Source organism: Chelon labrosus (assembly GCF_963514085.1).
Source record: "Chelon labrosus genome assembly, chromosome: 12".
Taxonomy (NCBI): domain Eukaryota; kingdom Metazoa; phylum Chordata; class Actinopteri; order Mugiliformes; family Mugilidae; genus Chelon; species Chelon labrosus.
The window spans coordinates 2,114,829-2,137,682 of NC_140345.1; the positions used below are offsets into that span (position 1 = coordinate 2,114,829).

At 43.4% G+C, this 22,854-nt stretch overlaps 1 protein-coding gene across 1 annotated transcript; it reads left to right on the top strand.

The window, feature by feature from the left end:
• Nucleotides 1-13,919: 13,919 nt before the first annotated feature.
• lingo4b (leucine rich repeat and Ig domain containing 4b) lies at nucleotides 13,920-17,666 on the top strand (the record flags this gene model as incomplete). Its single annotated transcript, XM_084557398.1, has 1 exon — nucleotides 13,920-17,666. One exon carries the CDS (start codon nucleotides 13,920-13,922, stop codon nucleotides 15,732-15,734), a length of 1,815 nt encoding a protein of 604 aa, XP_084413524.1. The 3' UTR covers nucleotides 15,735-17,666.
• Between the last annotated feature and the right edge of the window lie 5,188 nt (nucleotides 17,667-22,854).

The following is a 22,854-nucleotide window of genomic DNA, read 5'->3' on the forward strand; positions in this document are numbered from 1 at the left end:
TAGGTATTAAAGCTTCTTCTTAACATATTCATAGCCCAAACAACTCTTTCCAAATGACAAATTTCATTCTTAGAAGCATGTAACACTTATATATGGCTAGGGGGTAGTTTAGACACTGACCTATATTAATAGTATTATTCTTGATGTTTTTATTGAAACCATCTTTCTAGAAATGTAGAAAAATATGCCGTTAGTATGACTCTAATGTTAGGCCCTATTTTCATTTGTGGGTTGCGTGAGTCTGTGTTTTTGTTATTGTGGAGTTGCACTGTCCATGTGAACGATAATCCTCAACAATAGTTTGTTCCATAAACCTAAAAAGGGCCACAGCAGACTGTGTTTTAACTGCAGGATTACAGACAGCACTAACTGCAGCCTCAATTCCCCCTGGGACAGCGTGAGTCCTCCCTGAGTGTGTGTGTGTGTGTGTGTTTATGTGTGTGTGCAATGAATCAAGATGCTTTAATGTCAAAGTAACTCCGATCAAACCTGCGTTTGTCACCCAAAACTGTGTCTTTTCCAAACTTGGCTCGTCGCTTTAGATTTGATTATGACCTGAGCTGCAGTGTGATATAAGCCAGGATCAGCACTTAGGGAAGGGCACGGAGGTGAGCTCAGACCAGCAGCAAACTCTTCGTCCTCTCCTCCTGTCATAATGAGGACACACATCACATCGGTTGTGGCGCAGGAGGAGCAGATCACCATCAAGGGAGCACCAAGGATTTGACGCTTGGGACTCTGCCAAATGGGCAATTTAATCAGAGGGCATTTTATGCACAGGAAGTATGTCAGTCTCCTTGTTAGGAAATGATTTATCTGGACTGTTATATTGGGCAGCAGCTCCAGACCTCAATTGATTTCAGCCTCAGGCAAATAAGTATATGACAAGTCTTTAACTGGTTTCTTCGCTTTCACTGCATGGGCCCTATTCTGGAGATATGCAACTTGCCTTGACGTGATTATACAGTGCATTTTATCTCCCATGCGAATGTGGCGTTTTTTCAGTACATTGATCTGCATTCTTACAATATTTTACATTTAGTTTGACATTTTGAACTGTTACACATTGCTATAAGTTAGATCTGCATCCGGCAAGTGTGTTTTTACACCCATTATGTTTCCACATTTCCTTCAAAGTGCCTTCTGGAACTGGGACAAACTCATGGTATTTCAGCAAAAGTGTTTGGATTAAGCTAGATAAAAGGATCATGACAGGACGATTTTTGGTAATAGTGAAAGAAAAGGATAATGTAGACGTAAAAGATTTAAATTGTTTTCAAATCAGAGATACACTTGAATTTCCTGGTGCATTTTGTGTGTCCACATATATTTATTTTATTTCCGTTCTTTCTACGAGAACTTTCTACCATCAGAGTCGTGATTTAACTTCCTTTTGGGCTCTTTATATGCTCTTGTCACCTTGTTTTCCGTGAGTATCATTGTCATCCTTGGCACCTAGAAGTCAAGAGATTCTGGAGATTTAAAACACAAAAATATGAATAATTCCTTTAAGTACCCTTTTTTCAACCAATATTGTTAAGTTTAACTTGTAATTTTTCTTACTTTTTTATGATAGAAAACTCAACATTTTCAGATTTTTAAAACTTGATCAGATAAGGCATGAAATAAGAGAATCTTAACTTGAACTTCATAGGTAAAAGGTCATTTTCTTTATTTTCACCATAAACTGAACTCCCAATTGATTATTCAAGAAAACAATGGTTGGACGCTGGTTATGAAAAAAATATGGTTGGACCTTGCACATATTTTAATAAACTAGAATAACCGAGTTTCTCTTCAAGAACTGAACCAGAAGATGGAGATGGAGGACCCATGATAGTTGTTTTGTACTTGCCAATTGCAAATGTTTGACAAATGTGATAATCAAAATTTGTAGACAGAAATAAGAGTACTGTAAATCTTGGGTTTGGGGACGCTGATGGTCTGGGGCCCAAGGGCTTTTGTCTGCTTTGCCCAGTCTATAATTCAGCCTTGGCTGAGCTACTAAAAGAACTTGTAAACTGTCCACTGGTAGCCAAAAACAAAACAGGTAAAACAAAAAATAACCAACAGTAACTCTTATACAAGGCACAGTAACTTTATTTAAGTTCTCAGTCTGTGTGATGGTATTTCCAGTGACACACAACATAATTCGAGTTTCCCCTTGAACACAGACACAAGAACGTTTAAATCAGAAATTTTTTGTCCAAGTCAACTTTTGCAGATATGTCTGAAGTCAAAAAAGTGTCCCCCCATCATCCATCATGTAGAAGGTGTAATGAGTCAGCCTACGTTAGAGAACAGCAAACAAACATTTCTGTGTTTTCTTGATGTTCAATATCCACTGGTGACTTTAGTTTGAAAGCAATACTTTAAAAGTGTCTTTGAAAAGTCATAAAGCTACAGTAGCGTACTAATGGGTCACATTAGAAACCATGAGCCAGCTTTGACTTCTTTCCAACAGCAGCTCCTTAATACCATTCTCAACTAAAGATGGAGTTGTCTGGGATAAGATGTATCCGAGCCTGGAACAATGCAGGCTCATGAGAGCCTGCCATGAGATTAACATAACAGCTATATTCAGTGCTTTTTTCTTTTTGCAAAGGATAAATATGTGAACCTTTTCATCTCAGCCAGACCTTCTTTTGAAGGGATTGCACACAAAAACGTCTATCGAGGGCAGAATCTGTAGTGCACGACACTTTTGAAACCATCGTGCACACTAGTACTATTCAGGCCACATCGTCGTTTGAAATCCTTTTGTAGATGAATAGAAAGATCAGATGTTCACTGCCACTGGAGACATGTAGCCAGGGCATGAATACGAAATGTCACTGGCCCAGGGCATATGTCAGCTGCAGTCTTGTGTTGTTTGGCCATGAAAAACACATCTTACTGGGTTTCTTTCATGCTGCAAGTCTTTTTTTTTCATGTTGAATTTCCTTTTCCAAAATGTGTGTTTCCTATCCAGTTGCATTCTATTTATTTATTCATCTGTGAGCCACCAACCTATTCCACATTTGAAACCTAACTGGGTTAAGCCACACAAACGATACATAAGAGGGAAGGCTTCAAGGAAGAGAACTAAAGCATATCTAGTTAACTCTCCTATCTCCAACAGAGAGCAGAGCACAGGCACATCCTGAAGCTTTTCTATTTGAAGCATCCATGACTGTCTCCCACTCAGAGGGTGATAGATTGTGAGGGTGGAGGGGACAAAAATGAGAAAGGACATGTGTCACTCTCAGTCTGCATGTGTGTTTTTATGACCGAGGTGTCTTATCTACCTTAACACATAGATTATCTGTCTGTCAGCGAGTGTGCATGGAATGTCTTTGTCCTTCATCCTAGGCTTTAAAGCTGATGAGGATTGATTTTCAGTAGCGCTTACTGTAGCACCTATGTGTCAAGCAGTTTAGTTAACTCAGAGACAGAGGCCATTCAAAGAGCTTCATGTAAGGAGAAGAAATGCATTATTTAAAAAACACAACAGAAAGGGTTTAATGTGTGGATGATCTGAGTACAATTTCATGAATGTCTTCAAGGACAGGCTTGTACGACTCATTGCATTAAATGAAAGACACAAAAGATTCTCTAAAGAGACAAAGGGGTCAAAGACACAGTGTGATGCAGCCAGTGGGAGAATGAGTCAGGTTCTTTTGTTCCACCCTTTAAGAGCAGACATTGTGGTACAAATAATCTAGACTTTTAGAGTTTGGACGTCACAGATTCGTTTTCTCTCACGCACACTAAACTCCCAGACAATCTCTTAATCCCAGACAAATTTGTCTGCCAATGTTGGAGACATCACTTTCTACCCAGCAGAAGTTTTAACAAAGCAAAGGCCTATCATGCAGTGAAGAGATAAAACAGCAAATGTAAAAGCCACCATTAATAGGCTGTACGTTCAATTATAATTTCATCTCCTTGTGTCCATTTTCCATTTAACCAAGTTCATAGGGGCCGGAGCCTTTTCAGTACACAAGAGGGATGTGACCATTTTCAGTCTAGAATTCCCAAGGGATTAATACAAGATAATTAAAGCAATGATGTTATGCAACCAGGTGATTTAGAGGGGTTAAGGAGAAGCAGTGAGACGATCATGTCCTTCTTGAACATCTACAGCTCCTGCTGCCCGATTTAGATCCTTGCACTGACATACTGTGCATCAGAATGCTTTGTGAAACTAAGTGTGAGTTTTTTATGACAACTGACCTCTCTTTCATTGAGGGTCTAAGGACAGGTGGTATTCTATCCTGACCAACTTTCTTCAAAAGACAAAAAGAAAAAAAAAAAAAAGACAAACAACAGACAAAAATGTTAGGCTAGTTACTTATTACACTTACTTACTTATACAACCATTTTCACATATGCAGTGGTGGTGGAATAGAATTTACATAGTGTGACTTGACTTAAAGGATGGTTGGGTGTAAAAAACATGACTTTGACACAAGTTTATTTTAAGTATGAAAATGAATGTCTCCCAGCGTTTACCAGTTTGTTTTAGTTGCCTAAACTAAGCCATCCACAGTGGTGGTGGTGTTATTTTTGGAGTAAGGAGGCACAGCATGGTATCTACTATAGCGTTTAGTGTTCAGTACACAGTGGACACTGATTTAGAAGAGCCATGTAAATTAGACGGGAAAGGCAACTTGATCAGCTGTTCTATTTTTGAGGATATTTCTTCCAAGAGGTCTTCCCAACGTGTCTCCCTCAGGGTGTAAATGTCCCACAGATAAAAATTCCTGGGGCTTCTGGCTTGAGTGCCTTTTGAGTTAGTTACTTTTGTAGTTACATAAAAAATTGCAAACTTTTATATAATTATTTAACTGTCGCCGCTCAGGGAAACATAGACGAGTGTACAAATTCAAGGAGTCGCAGGAGGATTTAAAACCAAACAAAACATACCTCTGAATGTCTCCAAGGCGTATTTTCTCCATGTTTTATGTGGGAAGTGATAGCTGCGTGTAGAGGCAGGGACTGGTGGCAGAAAGTGATTTTAAAAGCACACATTTGGAAGTAGTGTTTGTCCAAAGGCACATCAATAATAGTGGGTGCTGCAGGCTGTGGGGAAGCAAGTCTGTAACCTGACAGTTACAGGAAGCCTTGATCCAAAAGCCTCCCACACATGTATGATTTGTCGCCCCCGCGCCCCCCCCCCCCCCTTTTTTTGCTTTTATGCCACTCTGGCCGGCTCAGTTGGAAAGCAGGTGGGATTGTGCAGTGGCCCCATCAGATTGGCATTCAGGCTGGTAAGTGTGTCAAAGAGGAAAAGCTCCACCTGCACACTAGTGAGGGGAGATTATGGAGCTGATGACTTTTCTGTGAAAGAAGAAAAAAATCACAATCATGCATTACTTTTTTCTTTTGTTTGCATGGCATTATCTAACCTTATTTCTACTTTGAAAGTGGTGTTTAGAAAGGGCTTGCGGACTTTCATAAAACTGGTGGGAGACCTTGGTATTTCCTTTTCCCCTACATTTCTTTTAATTTGATTTCATTATTTTTCTTTCAAAGGTCCAAATAAATCAAGAGTTTGAATCTGTCTCCAGCCAGTTAACACCCAGTCAGTCTTGTTTCTGATTGCAGTTCAACCCCACAGTCAGAATGTAAGTTTCCCTGTATTAGTCATCATGTTATGATTCATGTTTTACATGAGACCTGTTCCAGGTCGAGAGCCCTCTGTGTCCTGTCAGTCAGCTCCCCTTTAACGCGTGACCTCCCATCATCCCTCTGAAGCACGCTGATGGATCCAATGCATCATTTGTGTTAGCTGAGACGACCTAATTTGTCACATCACATAGGCGCTGCACTGAAACTAATTCCCTTCTCTCATTTATTTGCGCTATTATTAATATTGCAGACGGTGCACTTTGCATGACGTCGCACAGAGTCTTAACGCTCTCCTTGTCAGAATGAGGAATTACAGAAGAGCGCTTTACCCAACACACAGTCTGGAACAAAACCGATGTGAGTGGATCTGCCACTGTGACCCACTTCCACCACACATGACACTGGGGCAAATACTCAAACATGCTCAGACTTAATGTGTCTACTAATACTTACAATCAGGTTCACTTTTTCCTATGCAAACATTCACTGTGGCTCTAAGTCTTATTTTACATTAACTGTCTTTACATTGACACCCATATTCCACTAATAACCCAGTTCGAATAAAAATGTCTCATGCAACCAGTTCAGTTGGAACAGACTGGCCCATGACCCAAAGACAATTTCAGAGTGGTGAGTGGTATAAAATATTAGAGTCTAATAATCGTGTAAAGGCGTGAAGCCATCATTAAATACTTTCTGTGCATGTTTGTTCCATGTGGGGTAAACACTGTGGAAAGTTTCTCGAAAGGGACAAATACACAGAGGCAGCTGAATAAGTGTTTGGAAGCCAGAATATATACTTTTTCTTTTTCTTCTTTTGTATTTAATCCTCCACAGTGGGCAAAACCCCTTTGTGCACCAGGTAATAACAACTAAGAACTTGCATTCTTCTCACCTCACGCACAAATCACAAGGATAGATTTCCAGGAATTGTAACTAAACATAAGCAAAGGAAAATATCAATGGGTCCCTTCTGAATGTCATCGTTGTTGTGATATATCTCTGGTGATAGCAGTAAGTTAAACATGATCATGTCAAACTAGGCTAAATAAAAACAGTAAAATCCATAACAATTAAATGAAATAAGTCTATTATAATATGTCGGCACAGAGGCAAACAGTTAATATAATCCATTTGGTCACAGGCAAAAGCTCACAGCCACACTGGCTCACATTTTTCTTTATCTCTATTCCACATATAAGCTTCAAATATGCAAACAAGCAAACACGCCCTCACTCGGCCATATTAGTATTCAGGGGTCTTTTGTTTTTTTTCCTCACAGCCTTTTACAAAGTGATAACATCAGAAATGGATCACTTGACCTCCACACAGTAAATTATGTGAAGACCACCACAAACTGGATATAGCAACACCAGCCTGTAAGAACAGATGTCCAATGTCCACCTATCAAACATGATTTGAAAGTTGTAACTAAGGATGTGATCTAAGCATTGCATATTTAATATGAGTATATTATGACACAGAACCTAAATGAATAATAAAAATGTTAAAAGAAGTTTATACATACATTTTTAAACATTTGCAGTTAAGTGTAATCAGCTTTCCCCTGTGTTTATTACTGACATATTTGAAAATCAAGACTGATTTGTTAGTTGAGCTGTAAAGAACTAAATAAGCTACTATTCAGTCAGCTATTGCACATATTCTTACAATTTAATAACAATGATTGACATGATATTGTTTTGAATACTTTTGTTGAAGCTTTACAAAGCAAAGAGCTTTAAAGTCCCATCCACATATTAACCCTTCATAGGCACTCTTTGAAAAACTTAGAAATTCTAAAAAAAAAATGGTGTTATTATGGTTCCTTGCCTTCCTTAAGTGGTAAACAGTTATAAACATGTATTTAGACCATTAGAACATAAGTGCTGATTCAGGCACTTGTCAACATACACATTACCACATTAGACAACATTAGGCCACTTCTTCATGGTACCTAATAAAACAGCTGGTTGCCAGTGGTGGTGTAGGAAATCACCAAACGTTCTGTGGTGAAAGAAGCATAACTTTTCTGTTTCCACAGAGTTAGCTCCTCTTGCTGTCTCGCTATTTAAAGAGAACATAAAGTCAAGAACATACAGTCAGCAACACTGCCACTTCATCTGAGATCACCATCCACCAATCCTAAGCTAACATGGTGTAGGAACCAAAGTTGTGGATGGTGTTTCCCTGTGTAAAATGTTCGGAAACAACTACAATCAACTGTATCATTGGTCGTCACCTCAAAGTTGAGATTAGCTCAACTTGGTACCCACCCACTTCACGTCATATTGATTTAGTTTTACCTGTCATTGTTACAGTTTGTTGAATTTCATTAAAATTCCATGATCTCATGTTGCCACATTGCGTCTTGTTTCTACAAACGTGCAGCAAAGCCAGTGGCTATTTTTAAACCATTCACAAAGTTTGTTCATGCGTTCAAGATCTTCATGACATTAATCATAATGTGTGAATACTGACATCTTAACACGTTTTAGAAGTCGGTATTCAGTTGTTTTGATGTTTTGTACAATCACCATATTGTTCCTCACTTTTTGGTAACCTCAGATTGTTCCAATATTTACTCTATATGTTATTGAGAGAAATACTCAAACACAAGACTTGTATGGACTACTGCGTTTTGCCTGTCACAAAGTCTTCTAAGTTTTAGATTCAATATACTACAAGTCTTGTGTATTCTTTTCAGTGGGTTACACTTTACCAACATCCAGTCTGAGGTATTTGTTGTTGTTTAAAACCTTGGGATCAGCATTATAGTTGTTTTAACTTGACTTTTATTTTGTTGTTTCATGCGTTTGAACAAGGTTTGAACACACAGAATATTGTCTGACTGACCACTGGGACACAGCCTGTAAGGCTAAACCACCCACCGTTTGTACTTTTGTTCCCGTAATTGTACACATTGTTGGAAAATTTGAGACATTCTGATGGTTTAACATAGATGTGACTCTGACATGATCTTGTTTACAAGCTCTTTCCGAGAAAAGCCAACAGGGAAAGAGCAGGAGACTTTTGTTTTCCTGCTATGCACCCGACAGCTGTTCTGCCAGCAGACCTTTTAATATTTGCTGCTTGCATGCTGGCGCTCTCAGGGGCCATCACACTGCAGCAGGTGCCAGAAGCCCTAAAAAAAACCAACAAAACAAGAAAGTCACACAAACACAAGTCCACTACCACCGCAGTTCAAGCACACACACAGAAAACACACAAGACCCAAGCTCATGCTCTGTGATCCCCACACTGTTGTTCTGTTGCAGCCGCTTTAATTGAGGATTTGAGCCAGGCTCTTGTCTTTCTCACTGTGACGAGCTAAAAATAACACTTTGACAAGTGTCAGAAAACCCAGCTAGGCTCAAGATTGTACATTCTCTGTCAGATTTCTTGGCATGTAGGGATCCATGCCCTGGGCATCCAAACTCAGAAGGAAACATAGACTGTCGTTCTGTGAGGTGATGATCCTGTTTAAAGCACCTGTTGTGAAGTTTTCACCTAAAGTCTTCATCTCAGTAATTGCATGCTGTCTGTCACAGTTTTTCACATTTTGCTGCAGGTCCCTTAATAACAGGGAGAGATGGAGTGCTGAGGAATGGCTGATAGGGTAAAACTTGAAAGAACAAAGCTCTGAGAGAGACTGCTTCCTCAAAGCTAATGAAGCCTTAATGTTGACGAGAAAAAGAGCGAAAGTTAATTGAGAGTCATTACCTCTTCCTTGCTCCTGGTGGTGTTACAGCAAGACAAGTCGCTGCTCTCTGTAGTACTTTGTTGAACATGATTCTGGGAAGAAAACATCAAGTTAGCAGCTCAGTGAATGAGATAAGCAGCTAAAATGTTTTGTTAAGGCTAAATTGATGAATTCAAACAGGAAGCAAACCCAACCCCAGTAACCCTTCAGTGACCATTCTACAAAGGAAAAACATGATATGACACACAATGAATATGATACGTAGTTGTTTTTTGATTTCAGCAGTAATTTGAAAATCATAATGTTTGGAGAAGCATAAAAATATGATCCGGGTAATGGTTAAACCTGTAGCTGTGTTCAGTCTGAGCACAAAGTTTAACATGGGGTGGCAACTGGCCACAGATTGATGTAAGGCGATAAGGGCCCAAGCTTAGAGGCTTGATGAGTTTTGTCTGATGACAGAGCAGAGACGACAAACTGTGAGCAGTCGGGAAGTTGAATTATTTCAAACAATTATGTTACGGCAGGAGCTCACTGCTGGGCTCCTCCAAAGGGTTGTCTGAAGAGAGCGGTTACATCCCATTGGCTTTGATATTGACTTTGATATTGTTTGCATTTTGGCAGCAAGTCCATTCTGTTAGGTGAGAGCTGGCCCCTGCTCACTTTAGGAGAGTGGATATTTTTGACTTATGCAAAAAGACCTTTTGCAGGGACATCAAAAGGCAGCTCCATATTGGTCTGCCAGCTCTGCGGCAAAGTAAGCAAATTAAGAAAGAACTCTTCTGTCTTTAATCAGAGAACATTATTAGACTGGATTAGACAGAAAAAACCTGCAGGATATAGAGGAAGCAGGAGCTTTGATTAGTGCTGAAATATGTTATAGTCATTTTGTAATTTCACAATTACATTAATGAAAACTCAAATAAGGCGAACCTCAAACACATAATGACGTTTTTGCAATAGTGCTTTGAAACGACCAAATGAATCAGGCAGACAATGGGATGAGCAGGAAATGACAAACAGAAAGATATGTGAAACTAAGGACTGATTTTGCAATTTAATAATATGTGGACACATGTTTAAAAACAGAACACACTTTACATAAACATATGTATAAATCTTTACTTCTTGGAGCTTGGTAAGTTTACAATTACCAACAAATTAAATCTCAGCTCACATCTTCAATTAGTTATCTCCTTATTTCCTAAAAACATTGCTGCTTTTGCTCCCTATCATGGAGAGAATATGAATATAAATATATAGAGATATACAGATATATTCATTCATTCATTCATCTTCTGTACCCGCTTATTCCTGTGAAGGGTCGCGGTGTCTGCTGGAGCCTATCCCAGCTGTCATCGGGCGAAAGGCGGGGTACACCCTGCACAGGTCTCCAGTCTATCGCAGGGCTAACACAGAGAGACAGACAACCATTCACACTCACATGCACACATGCACAGAAAGGCCCAGTCGGCCCATGGATTCGAACCCGGGACGTTCTTGCTGTGAGGCATCAGTGCTGGATGTATAGATAAACAGATATTCTTTATATATAACACTGACACAAAAGCGACATTAAGGTACACAATCTTGGAGAAAATGTGGAGTAGATGGAGCAGAATATTTCCATGTCGTCTAGTTACAAGGTCCTATAGAATGAAGTCAGTTGCTAGTAAAAAGGCTATTACAGATAATGGCTGCAAACAGAGGTACCTAGGGTGGAGGACTGGTTTGAAGTCATAAAAGTATATATAGACAAAATGGAGAAGTTGGCTTTCTCCCTCAAACTGGAAGTAGAAACATGCAAATTCATAAAAAACTGAATTATATTACTGAAAGTACCACAAGTTTGAGCTGTTTTCCTCTCTCTGTGTGTCCTACACAACAGCAGTAACGGCTCCTCAAGTAACAGTTGCCAGCTCTAAACCAAAACAAGTGGCGCTGTGAGATAGAAAATAGTTAGCGTAATTAACGCTGTAACAGGACACTCATGTGACCGCGCTCCACGCAGGGCGAGAAATAGATGAGTAAATTACAAAAGCATTTATTCCCTCACTTTCTAATTTGATGGACGGGGTCAATCCTGGCTGCGACTCTGAGGTTGTGACCTTTGACTGGACTGTAGGTTTATGATGTGTGCAGAGACGCAGAGGAAGAGTGTTCCAGAGTTCTGATTGGCTGGAAGTGCTCAGCAACCGACTAGCCCACCAGCCTGAGATATCACACACCTGCCAGTCTCTGTCTCTCACAAGTTAACTCGGGGCGGGGGGGGACTGGAAAAAGAGATTAATACTGGTTCTAAACGCCAGTATTTGTTGCTGATAATCAACTTCTATACAGTTTATTTTATTTATTTTAAGAAGAGAGATGCTGAGAAAGTGTCTGAAAGAGAAGAAAGACCATTATGGATAAATAGATTCCAGAGCAAAACTTTTTTTTAATACAGTCACCATGTTATTATATTAGAGTAGCTGCATTTGAAGGTTGAATCTGAATTATCTTGCAGAACCAACTAAAACATTAAAACTGTGGTCAATAAAAGGTGTAGTTGGCTAAAGTCCAACATTTAATAATAGGCGATAATAATTGGCGTCTTTCTGGTGTGTCCACACTCTCATATATCAGTCTAACACGAGCATAGGTGCGTAAGTGTTGGGGTTGTGAGTCAGCGCTCCCAGCCAGCCAGTATAAGAGCTGTTTGCATGAAGAACAGGGATGAGACAAAGACTGTAGAGCTCTGGACTGCTGGCAACTCTGCCACTTAGACGAGAGACTGCAGCGAGGGTGGGTCCACACTCTGGAAACTGTCTGATGGTGAAGAGTGAGAAGCTGAAGCTGCTGCAGGTCAGACTCAGTTTGGCATTTTTAAGCGTTCGGATCATACTTTTGTAGTGTATTTCACATCCCTGTTGGTTATGGAAGTAAACCTGTTTGGGGCTTTGAGATTCCTGTTCAGCTGCGGGACATGTTGAGAGTTGTTTCTTTAGCTTTGAAGCTCGTACTGTAGCAGCTCTCTGCGGTGCTTGTCAGAGTGGAAATATATAATTTACATCACTTTCTTTTTTACTCAGCTGGCAAGGTTAGACAGTTGCAGAATAAGCTAATTATGTAATATTTCACTGTGTAGCATTTTACAACAGTGGCTTCTCTTTTTGGACTTTTCCTCTAGTTTCAAGTTACTTGTACTCTTCTCTGTAACATTACTGTTTATTGTATTGTTATCTGTATTTGCAACTGTGACTTGCATGTGCAAAATTATACATTAGTCTTAGAGGGATTTACAACAACTAGGAAACAACTAAATATACAGTACTCTTTAATAAGAGGCAAAAGTAGGGGTCCTTCTAACAGTTCAAACATACAGTATATGCAATACGTGTTTTATACAAAGGCTGACACTGTATTATTTTAAAGGGTACTTTTGTTTCTTATGTGATGTATAAACAGGTTTTATTTCCAAAATGCAGTATATCACTCGTATCCTGTTGCCAGGTCAGATCATAGTCAGTGTGCCTGAGAAAAGAGTACAGAGCTTCATCCCACTGAGGCCTCATCTGTACTCTCAGAAGCGTCGCCATGAGGCTGGGCCCGCTAATACTTTTTTTTTAGGGCGGATCACATGTGGACACTTCCACGGTGTTAAGTGCTGTTAATGGTCCTTTTCCAGTCTTTGGGAGGATAAAATGTACTGAGCAAAATGTAAGATGTATTCTTTGATAATCGGTTAAGTAGGGATTTAGTTGTCTGTGATACCGAGGCGATGGCTGGTCTCATCAGATGCGACATCTGCTTGGCACTGGACATACTCTGCTGCCCTAAAATATGTGCTTTTTGTTCTGTTTCTCCATATGTCAAATGGCACATTTATAAAATGTACCAACGGACGACCAGAAATTAATTGTGGGACATAGTGGTTTAGTTGTTACGCTATTTTAGTGTGGGTCGGTGTAGGATGGTCCAACTGGGTTACTAATAAGATAAAGTAAGATAATCCTTTTATTCTGCAGAGGGGAAATTTGCAATATAATCCTGACTAAGTAAAGAAGAAGCGTTTGTCTTCCCTCCATTTAAGTGCTGGTACCGAGGTCACTTGTCTGCAAGTAGCCAGCTGCCACAAAATGAATCATTTAACACCCAGAGCAGGACAGGCTGCTCAGAACGTTGTATTTGTGTTGGTTTTTAATGCATTTAGTTTGTCCTGGTTTTCCATTAGTGGGAACACCAAGCTGATGAGATGGACAGGGTTAACAGTTCTCATGTCTGTTTCAAGAAAAGTGAAACTGAACAGTTGAGCTTTTAGATGTTTTATTAAACATCGGCCATAAAGTAATCTTTAAAAATGTTAAACTTTAGTTTTTTTCTGCTCTGTTCAGGCCACTCTGAAGGGTATGTTGGTGACAGCAAAACATCTGTGCAGAGGACTTAACTCAAGTCTGATCCCTACTTGACTGCCACTGGTTATGAAAATCTGCACTCCAAGACTGAAACGGTATGTCCTCTTTCAATGCATTTGAAGGAAGTAAATGCAATACAGATATATCTAATATCTTGTTAAAAATCTAAATTCTTAATTGTCTGTGTTTCTTTTCAGGCAGGGGGTAAGATGTTTGTGGAGTCAGTCGTCCGATGGGGGGCGTGGAGCGTCCTGCTCCAGTTTGGACTGGGTGTATCTGGAGGAGGCTGCCCGTCACGGTGTGTGTGCCGACCTGAGGCTAAAGAAGTGATCTGCTCTGGCAAACATTTAAGTTCAGTGCCAGAGGGCTTTTCCAGTGATGCCAGGCATTTGGATTTATCCCTCAATAAGATTAAGACTGTGGGACGCCGCCAGTTCCCTGGGCTTCTTCAACTTCAAGAGTTGGACCTCACTGATAATATAATCTCTATGATTGAGGTGGAGGCTTTCCAGGGCCTACAGAATCTTAGGACACTTCGACTCAAGAATAACCGTCTCAAGATAATCCCAGTTGGGGTGTTTTCTGGCCTGTCCAGTCTGCGGTTTCTAGACTTGAGCCAGAATGAGATTCTGGTTTTCCTGGACTATTCTTTTAAAGAAATGGTGAACTTGCAGACACTGGAAGCTGGGGAGAATGACCTGGTGTTCATCTCTCAGAGGGCTTTTTTTGGTCTGCAAAATCTACAGGAGCTCAACTTAGACCGCAGCAACTTGACCTCTGTTCCCACTGAGGCATTGTCCCAGCTCCAGAGTCTGACGCGTCTCCGCATGTTACGTCTCACCATTTCTACACTGTCCAACAATGCTTTCCGAAGGCTCCATCGTCTGCGCAGCCTCTTGATTGCAAACTGGCCAGCATTGGACACTATGGCTGGCAACAGCTTGATTGGTCTTAATTTGACCTCGCTTGTCATCAGTGGCTGCAACCTAAGTGTGGTTCCTTACTCAGCTCTTCGTCATCTGGTGTATCTGCGCTTCTTGGACCTGTCCTACAACCCCATCACTGTTATCCAAGGTAACCTGCTAGGGGACCTCCTGAGACTCCAGGAGTTACACCTAGCAGGGGGCAGCCTGCTACGAATAGAGCCTGGAGCCTTTAGGGGACTGGCCTACTTTCGTATGCTTAATGTGACATCCAATCAGCTCACTACTCTGGAGGAGAGTGTCTTCCACTCTGTTGGGAACCTTCAGGTGTTGCGGTTAGATGGGAATCCCTTAGCATGTGACTGCCGGCTTCTCTGGGTGGTCCGTCGCAGATTGCGATTGAACTTTGATGGACACCAGCCCACTTGTTTCTCTCCAGATGCAGTGAGACAGCGTGAATTCAGAGACTTTTCAGAGAAAGAACTCCCAAGGTTGTTTACTTGCCGCCCTGCTCGTATTATGGATCGAAGGCCGCAGGAGGCGAGAGTAGAAGAAGGCACTACAGTTCTGTTTTCCTGCAAGGCTGATGGGGATCCATTCCCATCTATCACCTGGATCTCATCCCATAAGAATGTGGTGGCTCCAACAGGAAGAATCAGAGTTTTACCGAATGGTACTCTAGAAGTGCGTTTTGCCCAAGTTCAGGACAGCGGTACATACCAGTGCCTGGCAGGCAATGCAGCAGGCAATGACAGCCTGACTGTTGGCCTGTATGTAAAAGGGCTCCCACGCAATCGAACCATCCCTTTCTACACTGAGGAAGGCTGGGTAGAGCCTTCTAATCCCCAAGCTGCAAATTCCTCAGCTCAGATGGCCAAGCCATACCCGTTTGATGCAAAGACCCTTATCATCGCCACCACCATGGGCTTCCTCTCTTTCCTCAGCTCGGTTGCCATCTGTTTTGTCTTCATGTTTTTCTGGAGCCAAAGCAAAGGTCAGATCAAGCACACAGCAACTATTGACTTTGTTCCTCGGTCATCAATGGGTGGAGGAGGAGGGGACGGAGGTGATGGTGGCAGGTTTACCATGAAACTTATTTAAAGGCTGTGAAGAGGTGAAAGAGGTCTACGTATTGACTCTGAGTTTGTCTGCATTGAGGATTCCCTATGGGACACTAGAATACAGAGACCTCCATTCAAAGGCCCCTTCAGGAGTCAAATCAGAGTCTGTTGCACTTGTGCCAGTCCTGTTCTAATTTTAGAGACAGTCTTTACATCTCACCAATCACTTGACTGTTATCTAAATCTCATGAGCCTAAAATAGTACAATGTTAACACATTGTGGGCCAAGCTGTTTCACGATTGCTGTGCATTTGTTTGCAACTTGTACTTTGAATAAATAAATACTTAGTACAGGTTTTTATTTGTATGTAGCATGCAATTATAAAGCAGTTTGTTTCCACTGATTAGATCAATAACACATAAGGACGGTTTGAAACATGCCGGTGCTTGTTTAATCATCCATGTTGTACTAATGTGCTCACTTTTGTCTTCACTTGCTGACACAAGCCAAGTAAAACATTTGCCCTGTGACCGTTGGGTTGCTATTCCTGCATCAACACTGGTGTTGCAGACTGTAATTTCAAAATCTACTGTAAGACATGTGAATATGTTATGATAAAGCTTTTGATACATGCAATAAATAACGGTATAGGTTAGCCAAATAGTTTATGATTCTCAAATTTATGGTAAAGTTTTGAACATTTTAGAGCTTTGTAGCATGTTTCAAGGTTTATACATTGAAAGCATGTTTTCTGTTGTGCATAATAGTTGCATAAATGATCAAAGGGACTGATATCTAAGCATAATGTAAATAGGAATGTATCCTTTCCCATTTCTTACTTAAAAAAAAAAGTTTTTTTCAGATCTGTCTCTCTTTCTTTTGTTACATATACGGTGAATTTACCATACGACTACCTTATGACTCTACATTCTATCTGAAGATGATATGATTTCCCATTTTTTATATTCAAGAAACCACTTTTTCTATTTTTTACCCACAAAACACACTGAAAAATATGTGCCTCGGTAATATTCTCCTCATCGACAGAGAGAATGCTCACCTGACAATTGTTATCGCATAAATATTTAGGTCAAGGGCATTTGTGTGTGCTCTGCTTTAGTCTATCATTTTATCTAGTTGTGGGGATTAGTGTCACTCAAATATGTCACTCTTGTTGCGAGTAAACTTAGTAGATGCACTGCGCACAAAGCAGTGTGTTATTATGCCAGGAAAGGAGGGTGGAAGTGGTGAACACACATCATGGACATGTCTGTTGGTGTTCTGCGATCTTGTAAACAACTGTTTTTCATTTTATGTCATTAAATGCAGATATTTAAACCTGCTTTGTGTGTATACAATGCCTTTAATTTGTTTCAGGTGAAATGTGTTTGAATGTTTGGATGAAATCTAATCATCTTAAAACCAACCTCTCAGAGGCTCTTGATCTGAAATGAGTCTATTGTTGGAAGAGCAAAACATTTTCTTGCATAACCAAAGCACTTAATCTTTCAGTTTGAGACAAAAATAATGCCTTGTAAATTCATTTGTCTGCTTTTTTTTTCTGTTAGGACGAAGGGTTGTGTGTGTTTTCTCTGAGAGCCACGTGTACCTGCTGAAATGCGATGAATCTCTTTAGACATTTGCTGCTGCATCCTTCAATGCCAGCTCTCCATAAAAAACAGCACATTGCTCTTGAGTGTGATAAGATGAATGTTAACAAACGATTTCCACTTATTTGGCCTACAGTTTAGAGACTTGCAGTACTCTGAGTGAATTCACTGGACAGCAAATGATTTGGTTGGTCTCATGCAGTGCCCGGAATAACCCAGAAAAAAATAATAATCACGTGTATGAGCAGAGATTTAAACCCTTTTGGATTACCTCTGCATGTCTCAATCTGTTATATAGGTCTGTCTGGCTGGTGCTATCCTCCCGCCTAGCCTGGCCTGTCATATTATCTATTTTAATATAACTATTTGCTCCCACTGGACAGAAAGCCAAAGGGTCAGATTAAAGTGGTGTTTAAGAGCCACTCCCTTCTGCGGCTGGCATGCACACGCCACCAAGAACATTATGGTCTCTTCGCATCCGCTGCTAGTTTCAGGCTCCTTCTCTGTTTGATGGGGGAGATGAGAGCATTTTCTCACAACGTCAGACATGTAAGATTTACTCTGGTTGACAGTGTTATCCAGAGCGGCAGAGGAACAGGCTTAAATGACTAAATCACAAGCAGCCAACAGCAGCTGGATATTCAGGAAGCTTCTGATTATAAAACCAAAGAGCTTGAAATGGAGTAACAAGTGTGCATCTTACTTTCAGTTCGTGTTGTTTTCCTTCTTTATTTGTACTGTTATCATGGACATTTTTGAAGAAAAGAGATTTATCATCTTTTCATAAGGAACGATCAACTTTTCCATTTTACGTGTATCTCTGCGGTGTAGCCTTGGTTGTCTCAAACAGTGTTGTCTGATTCTGACTCAGTTCGAATTGTGCTAGTATGGACAAAGTGATGTCTGTGGCCCTTCAGTGAGCATACGAGAGGTCCTTGAAAAAATGAGAGAAAAGAAAGACTGAATTACTGTGACAAATGTGGGTACATTTGCTTGCTGACATGTTTGGTCAGAAAAATTCCTAGCAGAGCCTCAAACAAACAGGGAAATGTCTTTTGTGATCAGGCATTTTGAGGTTGTTGATTGCTCTTTAGAAAACTAAAATGTTGATCAGGCGAAGAAGTCAAAACAATGTCGAGGTTACTCATGGAGGAATCGTCTGCTGTTTTGTGATGATTCCTACTGCCGTTATTGAGTTCAGGTGTATATTGTCAGTGGTTTTTATGTTGTGGCTGATTGGTGTATATGCTCTGTAAAAAAAAAAAAAAAAAAAAAAAAATGTTTTTGAGACTTCTTGATATGTCAAGTAATTATATTTCCTCTGTGCCAAACAAGTCACGCATGGTGTTCATTTAAAGCTTTTTTCCTGTTGCCCATTAACTCAATACCAATCTGGGAACCTGTCGGCTATCTTCTGATAACCTTTGGGGGCAACAGACAATGTTTTGGGCGTTCTGGTCAAGCCAGCAGATATCAAGATCAAGACTTCCTGCCTCCTCCTTGAACCGTCACCTTATCGTGGTGGAGGAGTTTGAGTGTCCTAATGACCCTAGGAGCTATGCTGTCCGGGGCAATTTGCCCCTGGTAGGGTCTCCCAAGGCAGACTGGTCTTAGGCGAAGGGCCAGACAAAGAACGGTTCAGATGACCTTTCATGAAGAAGACCAAGAGGAGAACGTGTACCCGGCCCGGAGGGTTACCGGGGCCCCACCCTGGAGCCAGGCCTGGGGCTGGGGCTCGTGGGCGAGCGCCTGGTGTCCGGGCTTTCGCCCATGGGGTCCGGCCGGGCCCAGCCCGAACGGGAGACATGGGCTCACCTCCCTGTAGGCCCACCACCCGCAGGAGGAATATGAAAGGTCCGGTGCAATGGGGATCGGGCAGCAGACCAAGGCGGGGGCCTTGGCGGTCTGATCCTCGGTTATGGAAGCTGGCTTTCGGAACATGGAACGTCACCTCTCTGGCGGGGAAGGAACCGGAGCTTGTGGAAGAGGTTGAGCGCTATCGACTAGATATAGTCGGCCTCACCTCGACACATAGCGTCGGCTCTGGAACCCAAGTCCTCGAGAGGGGTTGGACCCTCTTCTTTGCTGGAGTTGCTCCGGGTGAGAGGCGGAAGGCCGGGGTGGGCTTTTTGCTTGCCCCTGGACTATCGGCCTGTACGTTGGGGTTCTCCCGGGTGGACGAAAGGGTTGCTTCCCTGCGCCTTCGGGTCGGGGAACGGGTCCTGACTGTTGTCTGCGCATATGCGCCAAACAGCAGTTCAGAGTACCCGCCCTTTTTGGAGTCCCTAGGACGGACGCTGGATGGCGCCCCGACTGGGGACTCCATTGTCGTGCTGGGAGACTTCAACGCTCATGTGGGCAATGACAGCGTGACCTGGAGGGGCGTGATTGGGAGGAACGGCCTGCCTGATCTGAACCCGAGTGGTGTTCAGTTATTGGACTTCTGTGCGAGTCGCAGTTTGTCCATAACTAACACCATGTTCGAACATAAGGTTGTTCATCGGTGCTCTTGGCACCATGACGGCCTAGGTCGTAGGTCGATGATTGACTTTGTAGTCGTATCATCTGACCTGCGACCGTATGTTCTGGACACTCGGGTAAAGAGAGGAGCAGAGCTGTCAACTGATCACCACCTGGTGGTGAGTTGGATCAGATGGCAGGGGAAGACGCCTCGCAGACCTGGTAGGCCCAAACGAGTAGTGAGGGTCTGCTGGGAACGCCTGGTGGAGGAACCTGTCAACATGGTCTTCAACTCCCACCTCCGGCAGAGCTTCAACCGCGTCCCGGGGGTGGTGGGGGACATTGAGTCCGAATGGGCCATGTTCCGCTCCGCCATTGTGGAGGCGGCTGTTGCAAGTTGCGGCTGCAAGGTCGCTGGTGCTGGTCGCGGCGGTAACCCCCGAACCTGCTGGTGGACACCGGAGGTGAGGGGAGCCGTCAGGCTGAAGAAGGAGGCCTACAGGGCATGGCTTGTCTGTGGGTCTCCTGAAGCAGCTGACCGGTACCGGATGGCCAGGCGGTCTGCGGCGAGGGCAGTCGCTGAGGCAAAAACTCGGGCGTGGGAGGAGTTCGGTGAGGCTATGGAAGAAGACTATCGATCGGCTCCGAAGAGATTCTGGCAAACCGTCCGGCGCCTCAGGGGTGGTAGGCGGCAACACGCTCACACTGTTCTCAGTGGGGGTGGTGAGCTGCTGACATCAACTGAGGATATAGTCGGGCGGTGGAAGGAATACTTTGAGGAGCTCCTCAATCCCACCAACACGTATTCCATAGAGGAAACGGAGCCGGAGGGCCTGGGGTTGGACCATCCAATCTCTGGGGCAGAAGTCGCCGAGGTAGTAAAACAACTCCGCGGCGGTGGAGCTCCGGGAGCGGATGAGATCCGCCCTGGGTATCTCAAGGCTCTGGATGTTGTAGGGCTGTCTTGGTTGACACGCCTCTGCAACATTGCGTGGACATCGGGGGCAGTACCTCTGGAGTGGCAGACCGGGGTGGTGGTCCCCATTTTTAAAAAGGGGGACCAGAGGGTGTGTTCCAACTATAGGGGGATCACACTCCTCAGCCTCCCTGGGAAGGTCTATGCCAGGGTGCTGGAAAAGAGGGTCCGGTCGATGGTTGAACCTCAGATCGAGGAGGAACAATGCGGTTTTCGTCCCGGACGTGGAACCATGGACCAGCTCTTTACCCTCACTAGGGTGCTGGAGGGGAAATGGGAGTTTGCCCAACCAGTCCACATGTGTTTTGTGGATCTGGAGAAGGCTTACGACCGTGTCCCCAGGAGCATCCTGTGGGGGGTGCTCCGGGAGTATGGGGTGGATGGCTCCTTACTAAGGGCCATTCAGTCCCTGTACCAAAGGAGTGCGAGTTTGGTCCGTGTAGCCGGTAGTAAGTCGGACCTGTTCCCAGTGAGGGTTGGACTCCGCCAGGGCTGCCCTTTGTCACCGGTTCTGTTCATAACTTTTATGGACAGAATTTCTAGGCGCAGCCGGGTGGGGGAGGGTGTTGTGTTCGGTGATCGGAGGATCCCGTCCCTGCTTTTTGCGGATGACGTGGTCCTCTTAGCTTCATCGAACAGCGACCTTCAGCTCCTGCTGGGGCGGTTCGCAGCCGAGTGTGAAGCGGCTGGGATGAAGATCAGCACCTCCAAGTCTGAGGCCATGGTCCTCAGTCGGAAAAGGGTGGATTGCCCACTCCGGGTCGGGGAGGAGGTCCTGCTTCAAGTGGAGGAGTTCAAGTATCTCGGGGTCTTGTTCACGAGTGAGGGTAAAAGGGAGCGAGAGATCGACAGGCGGATCGGAGCGGCATCTGCAGTGATGCGGATGCTTAACCGGTCGGTCGTGGTGAAGAGAGAGCTAAGCCGAAAGGCGAAGCTCTCAATTTACCGGTCGATCTACGTTCCAATCCTCACCTATGGTCATGAACTTTGGGTAATGACCGAAAGAACAAGATCACGAATACAAGCGGCCGAAATGAGTTTCCTTCGTAGGGTGGCCGGGCTCAGCCTTAGAGATAGGGTTAGGAGCTCGGACATACGGGAGGAGCTCAGAGTAGAACCGCTGCTCCTCCACGTCGAGAGGAGTCAGTTGAGGTGGCTAGGGCATCTGGTAAGGATGCCTCCCGGACGCCTCCCGGGAGAGGTGTTTCGGGCATGTCCCACCGGTAGGAGACCTCGAGGCCGACCCAGGACACGATGGAGGGATTATATCTCTCATCTGGCCTGGGAACGCCTGGGGGTTCCTCCGGAGGAGCTGGCGGAAGTGGCTGGGGAGAGGGCTGTCTGGGCTTCCCTGCTGAAGCTGTTGCCCCCGCGACCCGGACCCGGATAAGCGGAAGACGACGACGACGACTTCCTGCCCCAGATAGCAATTACATTTGGCCCGGATCCGTTTTAAGCCCCTTGCCTCCGTTTCTAGCTTAGAGACGTTTTCTGATTGTGAACCAGATCCGTGCCAGATAGAGGTTTCAGCTTAAACATTCTAACTGCCATCAGTTCAGTATTTATATCATTTTACAGATCTGGCCCAGATCACTTTTCCCATAGGTTACCGAAAGACATTAGCTGTGTCTGACACTGATTTGGTCCAGATCTGCAATATGAATCTGAGCCGATACTGTTTTCACATAGGCCACACTGGTGTGGCCCGAATCTGTGATACATATCTGAGCCGATTGCATTTAAAAAAGGGCTAAAAACTGCTCTGGCCCATATCTGCAAAACGGATTTGAGCCAGCACTGTTTTGACAGAGACAGATAGCCACTGGACGCTGTAACGGAACAGGGCCGCAACCGCAAAACGATAGAGCCGGGTCTGGCCCGCATCCGCCTCACGGACTCGTTCCTGAGTCCAAATGCACATCGAGCCGAAGCCGTTTCTGGTCTGTTTTTAGGGGTTGTTGCGGATATGTGCCAGCGCCGATCCAGCACCGCCTGATCATCCCGTTACAGATGCGTAACGGGTGCGTGAAACGATTCCGCCTACCGGAGCTGTGCCGGATGTGTTACGATTCCGCTTAAATCACCACTGGATTGTCCTTTTGCCTTATTTTCG